Source organism: Sinohyriopsis cumingii, chromosome 18 (assembly GCF_028554795.1).
Source record: "Sinohyriopsis cumingii isolate HCF-2022 chromosome 18, ASM2855479v2, whole genome shotgun sequence".
Taxonomy (NCBI): domain Eukaryota; kingdom Metazoa; phylum Mollusca; class Bivalvia; order Unionida; family Unionidae; genus Sinohyriopsis; species Sinohyriopsis cumingii.
In genome coordinates, this window is record NC_142978.1 from 95,821,899 (window position 1) to 95,840,800 (window position 18,902).

At 34.2% G+C, this 18,902-nt stretch overlaps 1 protein-coding gene and 1 long non-coding RNA gene across 2 annotated transcripts in view; both read left to right on the forward strand.

The window, feature by feature from the left end:
* The first annotated feature begins 410 nt into the window (after positions 1-410).
* LOC149777535 (uncharacterized) lies at positions 411-2,190 on the forward strand. The gene is made up of 3 exons (XR_016416105.1): positions 411-527; positions 1,190-1,330; positions 2,018-2,190. It is a non-coding gene; the product is annotated as an uncharacterized LOC149777535 (long non-coding RNA).
* A 5,968-nt stretch (positions 2,191-8,158) lies between these two features.
* LOC149777536 (uncharacterized) overlaps positions 8,159-18,902 on the forward strand; it is an 85,182-nt gene continuing 74,438 nt past the window's right edge. The window contains exons 1-5 of the mRNA XM_089941401.1: positions 8,159-8,180; positions 8,544-8,663; positions 11,846-11,986; positions 12,377-12,415; positions 15,729-15,911. Coding sequence (XP_089797527.1) covers positions 8,159-8,180; positions 8,544-8,663; positions 11,846-11,986; positions 12,377-12,415; positions 15,729-15,911 — 505 coding nt within the window. The remainder of the gene's footprint in view (positions 8,181-8,543; positions 8,664-11,845; positions 11,987-12,376; positions 12,416-15,728; positions 15,912-18,902) is intronic.

Sequence of the window (18,902 nt, forward strand, 5' to 3'; positions counted from 1 at the left end):
GTGGTAGAGTGAGCGTCACACGTAACTTTGATGTTTGTATACCCTGGGCTGATGTTGTAGGCAAGTGTCCGCACCATCCTTTGCAAATTGGGTGAGTAATACATTTCAGTGCATTCAATCAATTCATAATGTACTTCATAATATCAGAACTTCTTTCTAACAATAAAAACAACAAAAACGCATTAGGCACAGTAATCATATTTAAAATATGCATGTTCATAAAACACACAAACTTCACATCATGACAAAGTATCACATGAATCATACTATGGCAGGCTGCTACAAGACATTTACATCAGTAAAATGACAAAATTCGTTATTTTGATCATTTGATGCTAACTCTAACATGGTAAAACTTCAAGGTTGTCTATCGTCCTTTTGTAAAAGGTGTACATTGCTTATATTTAGTGATGTCCCTGACAATCTCGAGGAGAATTACTGCAGGAATCCTGGAACTGGTACAAGACCCTGGTGTTATACGACTGTGGATCAATGTTTCAGAGACTATTGCGATGTCAGCTTTCTTGGTGAGTATATATATATATATATATATATATATATATATATATATATATATATATATATAGAGAGAGAGAGAGAGAGAGAGAGAGAGAGAGAGAGAGAGAGAGAGAGAGAGATTCAAATCTAGGTCGCTAATTTTATTGTGCCTCTCTTTGGACGGATGACATAGGATTGTTTGCACTATGTCATCCGTGTTATTTGAGATGTAAAAGTATAACAACACTAAATTGAAAAACCTTTGCGAAAAGCAACCATTCAACACAAGACTATAAATGTTTGTTGTACGATAGAAATTGCTACTACCGTCAATCAAGCTAGCCGATTATAGAAAAGAAAACTTAGAAGATGCTATCATGTTTGTGTTTACAGCGCAACTCATGCTTATTGCTATAACTGTATCAAACTGCTAGTATTATGGCGGTAAAGTGCAAAGCAAGAATATTACTACGATTGTATAGTGTATGTTATCCAAATAGCATTTGATGGCAGATTGATAATTCATGTCTTATTATCATGCATGATTTGGAACAACATATATGTATGTATGTATGTATGTATGTATGTATGCAAAATCCCACTTTCTTCTTACAGACGAGTCGCTGCTAAAATTCTCCAAAGGACATTGATACAATCATTATATTGTAGATTTTGATTTATCTTTTCACAGAGAGATGCATCGACGAATGGACAGATTGCGCGGAACTGCTTTCCCTTGAATCTGATTTCTGTACAAAGTACGGTCAAGGCGATGCCTGGAAGTGTGCTAAGACTTGTGGGAAATGCGAGACACGTGGTCCTGTCAAATTGGGTTAGGTTTTTCTTGTACAACTATGAACAAAATATCGAACTGTTTTGTTAGGCATCTCAAATATTAGCTCTGTAGCGACTTCAAGAATTGAAATTACAAGCTATTTTATTTTGTGCACATAATGACAAAAATTGCACCCTTCTGGAACAAAAGTATTTCATGAAAGAACTTAAAGCATTTATTTTGATAATGTAAGCTTGTTCCATTGTTATGGTTTGAAAAGGTACAATCAAAGCTAGTTCATAGACCCTCACTGTACTTAATGAGATACTACACAATGTGTTTTTGCTTTGGACCCAATATTGATATCCATACCAAAGATACTATCTAAACTAATGAAAGAACGTAAACATTTGTATCGTGCTCCTATCTTTGCAATATTCACTAATACTACCATAGTATTTCCATGTAAAAAGTGTATACATTTTTTATTTGTAAATACGCCATAATCCTAGGTTTAAAGCCGATTTTTCTACTAGTTCCTTCTCCTTCATTGTTTTCATTATTAATCATAATCTGCCTGCTTATTACGTTAAAGTGTCTGAATCATGATATAGGAGAAGAATCTTTGAGATACTCTCGGGAACAGTATTTCACTTATAATTACAGTCACAAAATATAATAGTTTTAACCTGTTCTATTATTGTTATTATTATTATTATTATTATTATTATTATTATTATTCAGCTTCCACTGTAACTTGCCAACGACCCAATGAACTGAAAGATGGTGATTATAGCCCTCAAAAGGTCTCATACGTAGTCGGTGATACAGTCAATTACAAGTGTACTAATGGAAATGATGAAATTAAGATAACTTGCACTTCTGAAGGAAACTGGATACCGAAAGTATCCTTTGTATGTGGAGGTAAATATATCATTCCTACAATACATTCTAATATTCCACTTGATGGGATATTGTCTCGCTGCCTTTTATGAAAATTGATTTGTATGCAATACTGTATTCAATGCAAACGGTTGATTTTCGCCGTTATTTTATAATATGTATGATGGATTGTGTCATTTACGTTACAATAGATGGACTCATGCTTAAGTTGTGCTATATTTATATGTTCATTGGACACGTGTGGAACAATCCATAAACTTCTTATCGCGTGAGATTTTCCGTTACATTAATGTAGACGAATATTTCCTTTTTCTCTCATAAATGGATAAAACTGTACTTGAAATATGCATACTAAGCAAGGATTTCATACAATGCTGTTTTATAAGATATATCTAGAATATTTAAAGTGTTTATTGTTCAGGGCGATCTTAGAAGTCCAATATTAATCCTAAAAAGGCTGTATACTGAATATAGTTGATAGGAAGGTATGTCCGGTATTTGTATCTATTGTGTGTTTCACTTCATGCACGTTTCTGTAGATTGCATAAGAGCTATACATTGATGTTTACAAGCTTTAAAACTAGTCGCAATAGTGAGTCTCGGTACAAGTGTTGGGTATTTCCTATAGGATGATTGAGGCATGTGGGATCTTTTGATACGTGATGTTTTGTGAAAATGTCACGTTGGAAGTATTGCGAAACCTGTCCATTAGAAATATATTGCGAGGAGAGCCGTGTAGGTGGATATATAGTGGCAGAGGTGAACAATTGATTTAGTTTTATTTCCGATGTTCTTAATTTAATATCAGTCTGCAGATGTGCGTTATATTGTAATTAGTTATATGTTGAGAGGAAACACTTGTTCGGATTATTCGTTTGTTGTCCAAAGTGTTCTTATTACTGTCTGTACTAAAATATTATTCTGGGATTAATACGAATTGATTCAAAGGAGTTCAGGACAATGTCTTTGTTATTCATCAAGATAGTTGGCATATCGGTATATTCGAGGACCTGGAATTCATTCTGAACATTCTTTTCCGTTAGACTTGGATATAATTGTTAAGAATTATTTTTATGGGAGCTATCTATTATTCCGGGTTGAAATGATAACAATCGCTTGTCGATTGTGGGATTTATTAAGAGATTAAAAGGTACGAAATAAACCAGACTAGAAGGTTATAATTTTTCCTAATTATATTGAATCCCTGGTCTTGAAAGACATGTGCTTTTCATCTTCACAATTCGAATTGCTCGAGGTGTTGTCCGTCTCAAGAACTAGATTAGGAATGCCAGAAGGTCTTGTAAGTTTGGCGAGGAATTGATTTTAATACTCGTGATGCACGGGAATCATGCCCAGTTATCGATCACTCACTCTCTCACTCACGACAAGCACGCACAATGTTACACGACACAAGTTCTGGGTCAAATGTATTTAATTCATAATACTGGAAGTTACTTTTTAAAGTTTCATTTCATAAATTAGAGAATTGAAATTTTTCTTAAGTTTCATGAAACTTGTTGGCTTTGCTTCTTCCTTTTGAAGACCATACATTAATGACTTATCAATGGAGTACTGGTTTCCCGATTGGGCGTTAAAGACCATAGATTAATGACTTATCAATGGAGTACTGGTTTCCCGATTCGGCGTTCAGAATCTCAATTTGTTAATTAGTCTTCTCTAAGACAGTTTAGAACATCTAGCATTAGAAATGAGATAAAAAATAACCAAAGATCCGCGATTCGAAATGTAATTGTTGACTTTCCTGTTGTATTTAGTGTTAAGTCGCAGACACTATAACGTTTGTACCTTTTAAATGTGTTACATTCCAATCGCATTGATATTTCAGCCAAGTAATGCTAATTTCGTCCACTTGTCAGAATGAAAAGGGATCCATGCAAATAATTCTTTTAGAATCTCTCTCTCTCTCTCTCTCGCAAATATTACTCTACCGACAGTAACATCACCAGTTAGTACTACTAGATTGATAACACTAATAACAGTACTCATAGTTACAGTTATCCCACTAAAAATAAAAATGCTACTGCAACTGATACTGTTGCTGCTTCTACTGCTACTATTACTATCGTTTTAGCGCATAGTGGTGGATGGAAACGTTTCCAAGGCAATTACTACCAACACTTTGAACTGAGCAATACTTTTGAGCAAGCGGAGGCACATTGTAATTCCCTGAAGGCTTCTATATCGACCGCCAAAACAAAAGATGAGAATGATTTTATCGGCGCACTTGCGTAAGTTCGAAACGTTAAAACTATGTGCGTTGTTATTGCTCACAAAATAAAAAATAATATTACTTCTACTAAAATTGATATTACTATTCAATAATTCTATTGATCGCTTAAACAAATCTAGAAAAACTAAGTTTTCTTATAATCAATTTACTGCATAATGGAAACTTACTGTTTTGTTTCCTATCAGACATATATAACGAGGTCCACAGTAAATCTCAGAGAGCACGTTTTATGGAGATTTTATATAGATATAAATATTATAGAAATGAACGCTTCAAGAGAAATGATTGCAATCTCCTTAATACGTTTAAGGCGTGAAACAAATGAAAGAGGACGTTTGCATCCATGTATCTGTTCAGTCAACGTTCATTCAAATATAACAAACACTCTTGTGCAAAGACACATTATCCCTCTCTCTCTGTTTCTCACTGTCTCTCTCTACGACTCTGTCTCTGTGTCTGTCTCTCTCACTTTCTTTATATATATATATATATATATATATATATATATATATATATATATATATATATATATATATATATATGTACATATATATATGTCTGTGTATGAGTTTTAAAAATAAAAAGTAGAAATCGATGATACTAGGTAAACTGAAAATGACTGTTTTATATGTCGAACCTGAACTGTGTTACATCAAGCCTATTAGAGTAGCTGGATAGAAAGGAACATGCATAGATGATTGCTAATCAAATTTAAGCTGGTGCCTCTTATGTTCCCCCCCCCAAAAAAAAATAGCAAACAAACAGTTAAATTAAATATGCATAACAAAAGGTTAACACGTTATATTCAGTCGGGTCATGGCCGCTTTGAAAACATTTCACACCTAATTCTCTGAGACATGAGGCCGAAAAACAAAAAACCTAGAAATTGATGGGTCTAGACGAAACTTAGCAACATGCACAAAATATATGATGCATCTTCGATAAATAAATTCCAGTATAGGCATGGCTTACCCGCGGAGTATATTTACGACACGGATACGAAGAGCAATGGTACAATAATTGAGAATAATGTTCGAGACCGATCGCCTGACAAGCCAGTATAGCTGACTAGATCAATTTGATTTTGAAATGTTCGACGCAGGTAGAAATATTAATTGCTAACCTTTTTGACTTTGGCACCAACGTTTTTGCTAAGGCATTTGTCAAAACATATAGATATGAAGAGTTGAAAACATATTTAGTAAGTCAAAGGATCATTGTTGATCAGCAAACAGAGAAAGGCCATTACAATTACGATAATAGGCATTACATTAACAGTAATATTTATGGAACAAAAAGCAACCAATTTAAACGATTAGAAATTAATAGAAACCTTTTAGAAACACACCACACCTAAATATAGGATGAACAAATTTTTTGTTTGCATGGATATCATTTATTGTTTAACGAAACAGCTCTGCCACAATTAGGAATGTTTTACTTTTACTTAATCATTGGAACATTTCAAATTATGATGAACATTATGTTCGTGATTTAATGAAATAACTAACCTGAAGACACGTTTAGATCTTCATTACAGTAGTAATGTATGACCCTATAGCCTCAATGGGACTTTCCATTGAAAAAGTGGATCGCACTATAGCCTCAATGAGCATTTATCATGGTAGGATAGTATAGCCTGAAGGGTAATTGAACATATGCAACGTCAAGGTGCTAGACACTATGGAATAATGCTAACAATGTTACAAGTCGCTGACCCCACTCGGCGTGAACTTATTAACAGTGTTCGAATTGACCTCTATACGCGCTATTGTAGGTAGGCAGGGACGATTGAGCTTCAAAACATTTTATATAGAGAAAATGGCGGGAAAATGTATATCCTTAAATGGAAAATGAACATGAACACTATAACCTCAGACAGAAAATGAATATGGCCTCAGATGGAAAACGAACAGGGAGAATCAAATCTCAAAAAGAAACCGAACAGGGACACCATAGCTTCAAACAGGAATTGTACTTGGGAGGTCAAACGGGAATTGAAAATAGTTGACGTCACGAGACTTATAGAACCAAACGAAATTTTGGCAATAGTAGACTATTATATCTTTTCTAGACAAGTGAGAAATGGAAACAAAACCTATAGTATATATTTGCATCATCAGCTGGTAGGAAAATGCTATGGAAAACTCTAATATATATTTATAGCCTCAACTTGTAGGAAAACCGTATGGAAAACCCTAGTTTGTGTTTATAGCCACAAACTTGTGGAAACTTGTATGAAAAACCTCGTATACATTTATAGTTACAACTTCTTGGAAATCATATGAAAGACCTAGTACACATGTATACCCTTAAAAAGTGCCAGTTTAACAAGTGGATGACCTTAATTTGAAGTGATTTAGTAACAGTGTTCGAGCTGACCTCAATACATGGTAGTCTAGGTAAGTATGGGAAATACTGTTTTAAATGGGCTATAGAGTAGATTGTTTATTGGAGTCATTGTTGATACTTTAAATTCAGATATCAGTAAGCGAGAAACACTAGAATATTTCTGAAAAACTTAGTTGCATTACCTTCCAGTAATAAATCACACAGCCAACCGTTTCCAATCCACAATGCCTATTTTAGCTTATTTTTTCAATGTCTTTGCTTTGTTCCTGTTCTACATATCTTCTAAATGAGATTCTACAGTATAGTTGTCAAACATGTTTATAGGCTTTCAAGTCAACAAATTTAGTTATTGTGGTTCGGTTATGTAACCTTTAACCTCGTTTAATGTTTTATATTGTTTGGGTCAAAGGTAAAGCCTGTGCGCGGAACAACCGGAACGCTAACCTTATTTACAAGACAATGCTAAGACACAGTGCTTGTTAATTTGATTTTATTATCGGAAAGTCACTGTTTAAGCTTTAAAACATTGATGTGCAATTGGAAGTTATTATGCAAATACATTGAACTTTGACATCGACCCATTTTCTGCATACTTTCATATCCAAGAATGTATGGTTTGTATGTCAAAGTAAACTGAAATAGTTTCCATTTTCCCCAACGAGGTATATATTATAACATGTTTCTTTATTAAAACGTATTTTCTTTTTGCTTGTTTTACGTTTGTAACCTAAGCGTGTTTATAAAATGTATATTGGTGCCAAAAGGAATATGTATCCATCATTAATCTGTTCATATGTGGGCGTGAGAATGATGTTTGCCTGCAACTGGACCTCTATGGGACTAACATAAAATCTTTCTCGGGCAGATCTTTTACTTGCTTGATTGTGTAATATATATGTAAATTCTTCAGATAACCGTCATTTCAGTTCCGTCTATCATTTTTCGTTCGGGTTAATTTGTTTACAAATTTGGTTTATTATATGGGTACACAACTAGACGTTCCTAGTCATAGTAAAGATATATAGAAACAGCCAGAAAATACTTTATGCCTGTTAAATTACATGCAATTGTTACAAGCAAGGCATCAAGGAGGCAGTTTAAAACAGGCACATTCACATTCAAGTTAACTCACTTTCTGAACACATGTACGGTTTGCAACATGTATTTACCTCTAGAAATCTGAAGATGACATTTACTATCTTGCGTTTTAGTCTAAAAGGTCAGAGCATAGTTTAAATTTTCTTACTCACACAAACATATTAAGAACTGATTGCGACCTTTTAAAACATCCACATGTATAACATGCTCACCATAATAATTAATTATATTCATTTCTAACAAATTCTTCAAGACCTTTGGGAAAGGCTATCTGGATAGGAATGTCAGATACTGAGAAGGAGGGTATCTGGAAATGGATCGATTCAACGTCGGTATCGTGGTTCAACTGGAAACCAGGTGACAAAAGCTTTCTTGCTACATTAATGTTTCCCTTTTCTTTTGCCCTCTCTATCTTTCCCATTACTAAGGTTACCTCAAATATATACACGTACACACAAACACAGACACACCGACACACACACAAAGATATATATATATATATATATAAGTACTTATAATCACGTTTCTGCATGTGTCTGATTCTTTGGGAGAATATATTATGTTGTTATGTACATTTCACCACTCTTACAGTTCATGATCACGACGATTCTTATCATTATTATTATTATTATTATTATTATTATTATTATTTTGTTCAATCTATAGGTCAGCCAGATAACTGGTATAATGATGAAGATCATGTAATTATGCAGTATTCGGATAAGAAATGGATTGATGTGCATGGGACTTCTCGATATCAGTTTGTGTGTAAAAGACAGTTTGATGGTAAGTATGGACAGTATGTCGTTTTCTGGGAATTCGTATCATGATAGGTGTGCAATTTCTATGGATTATTATTATTCATAGTGTTAGTAGTAGCATTAGTGGTAGTAGTATCATTATCATTAATGTTATTATTGAACGCCAATCTTCTACACATGTGTTTACAGACATGCCACACTTTCTTTTTTAAGCAGCTACTGTTTTCGTGCAAGTATGTTATATATCCAAAAGAAAGCTGTTAAAACTAACACTCGCGAAAGCGGAACTGTCAAATTGTTCTTTAGCAATATCATAACATTGGTCTTCAAGAAATGAAGACTCTGCAAATTCAGAAATTTTAATAAGTATTATGTCCTAAAGCCCGAAAGAGTGCTAAATCTGATATACAAACTAGAGACTGCCTAGAGATCGTAGATGTTTGTTTGTCTCAAAAGAAGCACGAAGTCTCACATTTAAACTAATATTCATTTATGAGATTATTTCCTGAGAAAATGAAAACAAACGAATGGGATCTGTATTAGCTTTCCATAAGAATTTTTATCATATTTCTGTTGGGAAAAATTATCTGGTTATGCAATCCCCATCCCACTCGAATAAATTATATAATAATCATTCGGAGATTTACAAGTGGATATATTTAAGGTTGCAGTGACTCTTTAATGATGTGGTTCACGCAGTGTTTTTTGTGTTATATAATCTTCCGATTTAAGATTACAACACCCGACTTATAGTTACAGAGCAAACGGTTACAATAGGTACGCGGTTATAAAAGTATACTGGGGCCCCGGGTGGCCGAGTGGTCTAAGCGCTGCGTGGGTTCGAGTCTCGGGTTTAAGCAATGTGGGTATGTGAGAAAGCTTGTCAGTGCCTTTTCGTGGGTAGGTGGTTCTTTCCGGGATTTCTCCTGGTTCTTCTTCCACCATTAATACCGGCCGCCCTGTATAGCCTATCTTGTACTGAATAATGGCCTTATCCGCTACAACTACGACATCATCAACAAAATTATACAGTCAGTTGTATGTTTAGTTCATTTGAAGTGAATAAAGAGAACAACATACCAACTATGTATATGCAGCAAAATAATTAGAAATCTATAGTTTTCAGATCTAACAAACACTTGTATGGTTATATAAAGTCCGCCTGGTACCCTTAAGTTCATTGTTGCCAATTTAATTTATATTGTTCGCGATTAGAGTAAAAGAGACGAAATAAATCATTATTAAAACAAACTTAATGGACAACCTCAAACGTGTAGAATGCCTCTTAACACAAGGAATACAAAATGTGTTGTACCATACATGATATGAATGCGTTAAGTATTGAACTATATTCAGAATGTTATATAGCCTAAGGACAGTGAACCCTATTAAGAAACAAGAATATTGTCTTCAACCAAGTGCATATTGATGCCTAATACTTTAAGTTATTGATTATATCCAAAGTCGGACATACATCTAAATTATTTTGTATAACTCTAGGAAACCCCCAGATGTTTCAAAACAGTCAATAGAGCTAGTCATCATCAGTTCAGCTCAGAATGATAAGGAGGTTATTTACATTTGTTTAGTACATATATGGAAACATTTCATGAGTGAAGTATAAATATTGTCATGAGAATACAAATTGTTTCCACGTCATTCGTAAAATAAGGTAGATTGTCTTTATATTATATATTTTGTAAGCACAATCTTTCTATTTGTATGAATTATCTCTGTTATGTGCTTATGCTATTAACAGCTGCATTACTAGATCGATAAAAGACGGTTCCTAGATTTTATAATAACTTTGGGACAGCGACATTTTGCTCAGTTAACCGGTACATATCGTGGACCAAGGTATGCATTATGGCAACATAATGACTATACCCGTACGAGAATGGCGAGTTTTAGTTTTGTTAGAATATTGCTATTGTGGGGTAAGGTAGGCCTAATGAAGGAAAATTACCAAGGTACTTGTGTCTGGCAGATTTCAGAGCGAAACATCTTTAAGCAAAAGACTTGAATGAATATGATATTACTTGAAAATATTATTGCCCTTTTTTTCATCATCCAAGCGTCTTTTCTTGATGAGCTTGAAATCCTGTTCTGTAGCATACGTTGTATCAGAGTTTGGAATGTCATTCAAGCCGCCAGATTTGTACATTGCTTTGAATCAAGATTGAGATCCGAGCTAAAATTACTACTTAAGAAAGATTGTTGCTATATTTAATCACGATTTCGCCCTTACACATGAGTATCGTTTGTGGTATAGTTTACCAGGTATACAATACTATATTGGTCATACATATCAACATGTCATATCAGTTGTTGTTTTATGGGTTAACGCCGTATTTCAACGCATGATAGGATATAACTGGTGGAAGAAGAATCCGGAAATAACCCGGCAAGAACCACCACGTCATGCAACGCCACTGGCACGTTTTAGCACATAAACACATTAGCCGAGCCCAAGATTCAAGAGGCAAGATGGCAGTAATACAGCTAGAATGAGCACTTTAGACTACTCAGCCAATCAGGATCCATCATATTAGTTCAATCACTGACAGATTCCATGACTCATGCAGAAAGCTAATTTTAAAGATGTAATACATGATGTCTACTTTATTCCTGTTTGGAATTCTTTTTTAAAAATCACTTCAGAACGCCTCATTGATTGCATAAATATACACTAAAGAGTTGTCAAATGACACATTTTAAGATCTGTATCTCATGATAAAGAGAGAGACAGATGTTGGGAGGGTGAGACAGATGGAGCAGCTTGAGAAGACAAATCAAAAAGTTACAAATATTGAAATATTGAAATATGCAAAGGTGTGTATATTTGTTAAATGGTAAAGCATAGTTCTATATGTGATATAGCCGCTCTGGTGATACAAGAGGTATAGCCACTGAGTTGATTTCGTGATTTTCCCACTGATATATTTTAATTTATCACAATACAATATATAAAATATTGCGATTTGAAATGTACGTTTTTCCTAAATCTGGTTTGTAATGAAGGAATTGGATTGGTGAGAAATGTATAAACAATTATCATTAAGAATTTACTAAACTCATGCACATATGGTTCCTGTTTTCTGTTATAACGACTTTGGACAAAACATTTTAGTTAGTCAAATGGGCTAGAGCAATAATATGTTAACAAGCGTGCAGAGTATAATTGTCCGATTTACATAACTGTTTCAGAACGGAGAGTTTGTGCTGACCAGGATCGCGACTGCATAAACCTGATAGCAATGATCCCAGATATGCGATCTAAATATCCAATTTTCGCTTGGGAAAGATGTCCTAAAACCACAGGATTGTGCACCGACACTGACATTACAGGTTAAAATTTTCATATTAGTAAACTCCAAATGTTATTCAATGAAACCTTCATATATTGCATACTGGGCAAATCTCATTTCCATTTGATATGAACAATGCTGTCTTGTTCGAGACTACTCGCAGTTTTGGATGAGAACGTATCTGTTTGCTTTGTTTTGTTTTATTTTTGTTGTTGGTTTGCTTTTGTGTTTCAAATCTAAAAATGTAATTCTTTATGCTAATGCAAATGACAGCATTGTGGTTCATCCTTATAGTGCAACATTTATCATCAGCACTTTTTCGCGTTATTTAGTGTTTCAAACATTTTCTTGCAAAGACTTATTCATCATGCATGTATCGATACTCATTGATATGTAATATTAACTTTGAATTATGTATCCTTCTAAGCAGGCCAGATGCCATGTAACTCAAGTACTCCTTCAGATGATTGTAAGTGGACAACTTATTCTTCGTCTTTGTCTTTATTTTATCTTTGTACTCTTGAATTTGTGAAGGGAGATGGGGAAAAAAGATGAAAGTTAAAACATGAAATGTTCTAATATACACATTTCAAACTTAAATTCTTCTAATACAAACCGTCCATGAAATGGCTTACAAAAAATCATTGTTCTCCGAATAGCAGTGATAGCAGAAAGTATCTTTATTGTTCTGCTCTCCTTTCGTCCCGACTGGGTTTTGGTGCGTACAAGAGCTATTAGACATAGTAATTGTATACATCTTTCTATGATTCTATATAGATAATTTAATGATATTTCCGCACCATTATAAGAATTTTTAATTTGCACATATTTGGACGCTTCTAAATAAGTCAGTCTACACTAGTAAGCAATAAGAGTCCCAGGTCGTCCTGACATCACTCATCTTGCTGACATACATATCAGTTTGTTTATTACATATACCATGATTATGCAGTATTTTTTATTTACTATAAACTGAAAACAAATTATATTTCTGAAGATAAAGGAGATGTTAATAATTACAAGCGTTTGTTCTTGATCGTTTCCGTTCTGGAGTTTCATTATAAAGTATATATTCACCAAGTTATATCGATAAACGTCTTCCTCATTATTGACTTCATCCCGGTTTCTCATCCTAGATTTTGGTGACATCTGATTTTAAATAGAGCTGCTAAAATGTTGACAAGCTCAGCCAGTGAGAGGCAATATCATCTCATTAATATGTGTTTATAATTATATTCAACTGAGATCGTGATATAAGTATCTTTACAAAGCTTTATCAAAATCCAATAAACAATCTAGTTTCTGGAGAGGTCAAAAGTTATCCACTCAGATACAATAGAACATCATAAATACAGATAGCTTGCTTATGATAAAACTCTTTAAAAACCTTTTTCATATTGGCATATTTATATACATTACGATCCCGTCAGAAATGCTGCCTCTCAAGCGGTACTTGACTCAAACAATCAGATAAAAGATCACCTATTTTAATATGCACTTATCCATCTCAAATCAAAACATATTAGACATCTGAAGATATAACATTATTTACCAAACCAGATAAAATCGCTAATTCTTGATAAGTTCAGCCAATCAGAAACAAGCTCTTTTATCATTTGATCTCGCGTAAAGGTAATATCTTCCGAAACCATGATAGTTAAATCAATTTGTATTATTAAATCAGATCCGAACCACCACATATACTGGGGAAACAAGTTTATATAATCTGGTTTAACTTCATCTATCAATGTTTACGAATGTCGCTAATTATCGAACGCTTACCAGATCTTGCTCATATAAAACTACATTCTAAGTTTGACCAGAGTATGATTATAAGTAGATTCCAGAGGGGAAACAACTCAGCAAGTCAATTGCAACAGCTACTCATTAAAGTACATGAACCTCGCTCAGCTCATTACCAAAGTACCGCATGGTCTTCATGATGCAAGGATATATTTCATATCCGAACAGACTTGATCAGAATCAGGGCTCCCGGTGACGACAAACTCAGCATATAAGATCTAATATCACTGCATTAATACATGTGGATGTCGTGCATATTTAAGCAGTTTCGATATATTGACAATATAAACTTAAATTCCATGCTTGATCTTAATCTTATGAGAACTGTACCCTCCTTAGTTTCAAAAGCAGCAATAGTTAGAGGCATGGCTCGCCATTGCAAACGGAAGTAGTGCAATACCATCCGACCACTTGACTCTTCGGGCAGGAATTCTGATTATATCAGTCGAGATAGACAAATAAAGATTCGTAATCATGTGTGTGTGTGTGTGTGTTCATATATAGATGATTAGATTATATTTAACAACCTTGCAGAAATTTTCAGCTTAATATAGTTTTTAAATTTAGATTTGTTTTCTTCAATTGTTCCATACAAATTTTGAGCAACACGTAGCACATACATACATACACACATACATACATACATACATACATACATACAGGCATACATACATACATATATACATACATACATACATACATACATACACATACATATATACATACATACATACATACATACATACATACATACAGACATGTGCGCATATATTTGTGTGTGTGACTTGACTGCATTTATATATCATTATAACAATTATGCTAAGTGCTCATTTAAGTGTGGTATCAACGATTGAATCCTTTATGTTGATATAATTTTTCAAAGCAAAGCTAAGAAAAGGTTACGTGCTATTTTAGCTGAAACTTATAAGGCCTAAAATTATTTATATGTTAATGATGTGATTATATTTTCGTGCTTTTACATCAATTGTTTAATTTCTTCAACTATTTAAATTTTTGGGTTTACGAGTTCTTGTACAAATGCCGATTTAGCAGAATTGAGGGGAAACCAAACGAGATAGATGAATTAAGTATAGTATTTATGTTTGTATTCTTACAAAGAGATAACGTAACTAGGTTTTCTTTATAGACTTTTTATCAACGCAATTATTAAAGTTTTCAAATTTTATTTGTTTTTCTTGATACTTGTTTGGTCTGAAGAACTAGTAATTGGAACATACCTGTGCAGATCTAATTGGGTAGTGTAGTCCATTTAAGTCTTTTCGTCAGCAGAGAGGTATTGGTATTCGTTTATTCTTTACACATCAGAATTGTTTAACGGACATACTTGTCTACAAGGTCTCTCACTGCCAAATACTAGGAAAGAGTTTTCTTCCCATAACAAAAAGTTGGAAGACAAAGAACATGTTTTCGACGCTGACGTTGTAATTGTCTTTGTTTCATATGCAGACTCTTTTTAAATGGGGTGTAAATAATTCATGTATAGTGTGATGTAAAATTACATATTCATTTTGAATGATCTACTCACAGCTTATGATTAACATTTCAATGGTTATATTTAGCTTATAATTTCCATATCTCGTGAATATAACACCTTTTTTGTCGTACTCCCCATCCATAGATGTAATACATAATGAGCGTATTCAATTTTCAGGCTTAGAGTGACACTTTTTTTTTAAATAAGTGACCTTCTTTTCAAGCTATATAAGCTTATGTTGTTCTTGGTTTTGTTTGACATATTTGATGAACGTACAAAGAAAAAATGTCCTAATGAGAAATAGCATTACAAAGTGACCCTTTAGACATCAACGAAAATAGGTTTATATCGCAAGTACTCTATTGCCGTTGTTAACATATATGTCTGTTTCAATACAACTGTCACATTTTGTCGCCCAAAGACCTTGAATTTAAAATAGTTACATCGTTAGTACTCTTAAAACCTATTCATCATTCCTGTTTAGGCACAGTTTGTTTAGATCCTGGGGCCGTAGCATATGCCAACAAAGTGAAAGGAGGTGATAAAATAAACGTCGGTGAGTTGTTTGAGTACATGTGCAATGCCGGATATACACCAGTAAAAGGGAATTTAATCCGTGCTTGTCTTCCATCCGGGACGCTGACAGGCGAGACTCCCGTTTGTCAAGGTACGATAAATGTTGTACAAAAATTTACAGTCTGGGTATATCTTTCTACCTATGAACATGTTTGTGGTTATATTATGAAGTGCGTGTTTGTCGTATTAATAATTGTCTTAAAAATGCATTTTATTTCCAATTAAGCATTTGCAGACATTTGTTTTTAAAAAGCCGTGCCCATGATTTTTTCAATTGGGCAGTAAATTAGGACATAATATTCTTAGAGATAGAGACGCGAAACAAACATAATGTTTATCATGAAAGGAAAAACGCATATTATTCTAGAATGTTACATTGAATGTCAGCCTGAGAGACGAAAAACGTAAAAGTAATAAAACCTCTACAATATTTAGAGATACCATACAATAATTTATTCGAACCAACGCGTGATCTAATCATTGTTGATAATAATGTATTTTTGACGGTCTTCAATATTTTGTTTCAAACTGTAGTCAATATAATAAACAAGTGTACTGTAAAATATAACATTGTTTTGGCAGACATAACACTCGTCCCTACCAAAGTTAACAACGTCAGCACACGAAAACGTGACAAGGTGATGTCTCAAAAGACGGTTTATACAGGCAACAACGCTTACCATAGAATATCAAAGCCTGGAGAAATTTATGAATGGGAATTTTACAGTCATGTGAATGGAAAAATTGCCCTGCAGGTTTGGAGACCGACAGAAACGGGGTAAACTATATATATGTGTGTTACTCGTTGATATTCAAATAAGACGTTGTCGTCTTGCTCCCGAAACCTGACATCAGCAAGGTGTTGCAATGATATCCAAACGTAGACCTGAAATAGAACATTTAGTAAGGAAAGTATAAGAATTGTATTCAAGGCTGAATAAGCAAAATACAGTACGAACAAGTTGTGGACTTCAGTACTTTCAAGGCAAACATTTAAAGTTGCTTGGAGTTAAATTAGCTAAAAAGACTATGCCACTATACTGTTAACTTACTAATTGTCAAGACAGCTTAACATCTTTGACTCATCTATTTACAATAAACTTGCGTTCGTGAGATCAAGCTTCATGCCTCCAAAAGAGATGTCTTTGTAGCCTGACGTTCAGCTTCAGGGAGATTTAAGACATTAGAATAGGAAATCCAATAAATGCCACCAACGTTCATTGTACAATAATCTTTTGTCTTTGCTTGATATAATTTGAATGATTTTATGTTGATATCACTTCCATGGCATGAAATTTCAGCACAAAAACAATGTTTGCTATGATATCTTTTAACATCTGAAAGCATTACAATTTAGCAACCCTAACAATGAATCTACAGCCATGATATAAAGATGGATGCTTTTATGTTTCCTTTATGAGCTAGTTGAAGACATTTATTGCAAATAATGAAGAAAGCATGTTTTTGTTCCAGAAACAGTTCCTACTTATTAAATATTTATTAATTTTATTATTAATAATAAAATATGGTACTAGTAGTCATCCCAGCAGCATATGTAATAGCCATTCTAGTAGCATACGTAATAGTCATTCTAGTAGCATACGTAATATCAGTAGACTTAGTAAACATTCTAGTAGCATACGTATGAGCCATTCCAGTAGCATACGTAATAGCAGTAGTAGTAGACATTCTAGTAGCACACGTAGTACTAGTAGACTTCTTAGGTGCCAGGAGCTTCCATTGGATTGGTGGTTCTTCTCGGGATTTTCCAGGGTTCTCCCTTCACCAGCTATACGGGCAACAATGTATAGCATATCGTTTGCTGAAAATGGTGTCAAAGAAAACCGCAACAACATTCTAGTAAAATAGGTAGTCCTAGTAGCAGCCATTCTAGCGGTATTAATTGTAGTAATCGACAGTCCATACTCATAACTAGTAGTATCCATTCTAGTGGTACCAGTAGTAGTAATCGACAGTCTATACTCATAACTATTAGTATCCATTCTAGCGGTATGAGTAGTAGCAATCGACAGTCCATCCTAATAACTAGTAGCAGCCATTCTAGCGGTATGAGTAGTAGTAGAAATGGAAAGTCTATACTCATGACTAGTAGTAGCTAGCCATTTTAGCGTTATGAATAGTAGTAGAAATGAACAGTCTATACTTATAACTAGTAGTAGCCATTCTAGCGGCATGAGTAATAGTAGAAATGGACACTCTATACTCATGACTAGTAGTACACATTCTAGCGGTATGAGTAGTAGTAGAAATGGACAGTCTATACTCATAACTAGTAGTAGCCATTCCAGCGGTATGAGGAGTAGTAATCGAACGTTTATACTCATGACTAGTAGTAGCCATTCTAGTGGTATCAGTAGTAGTAATCGACAGTCTATACTCATAACTATTAGTATCCATTCTAGCGGTATGAGTAGTATTAATCGACAGTCCATCCTAATAACTAGTTGCAGCCATTCTAGTGGTATTAGTAGTAGTAGAAATGGAAAGTCTATACTCATTACTAGTAGTAGCCATTTTATTGGTATCAGTAGTAGTAATCGACAGTCTATACTCATAACCAGTAGTAACCATTCCAGCGGTATGAGTAGCAGTAATCGAAAGTCTATACTCATAACTAGTAGTAGCCATTCTAGCGGTATGAGTAGTATTAGAAATGAACAGTCTATTCTCATAACTCGTAGTAGCCATTCTAGTGGTATGAGTAATAGTAGAAATGGACAGTCTATACTCATGACTAGTAGTACACATTCTAGCGGTATGAGTAGTAATAGAAATGGACAGTCTATACTCATAACTAGTAGTAGTCATTCTAGTGGTATGAGCAGTAGTAGTAATCGACGGTCTATACTCATAGCTAGTAGCAGCCGTTCTAGCGGTATGAGTAATAGTAGAAATGGACAGTCTATACTCATGACTAGTAGTAGCCATTCCAGCGGTATGAGTAGTAGTAGAAATGGACAGTCTATACTCATGACTAGTAGTACACATTCTAGCGGTATGGGTAGTAGTAGAAATGGACGGTCTATACTCATGACTAGTAGTACACATTCTAGCGGTATGA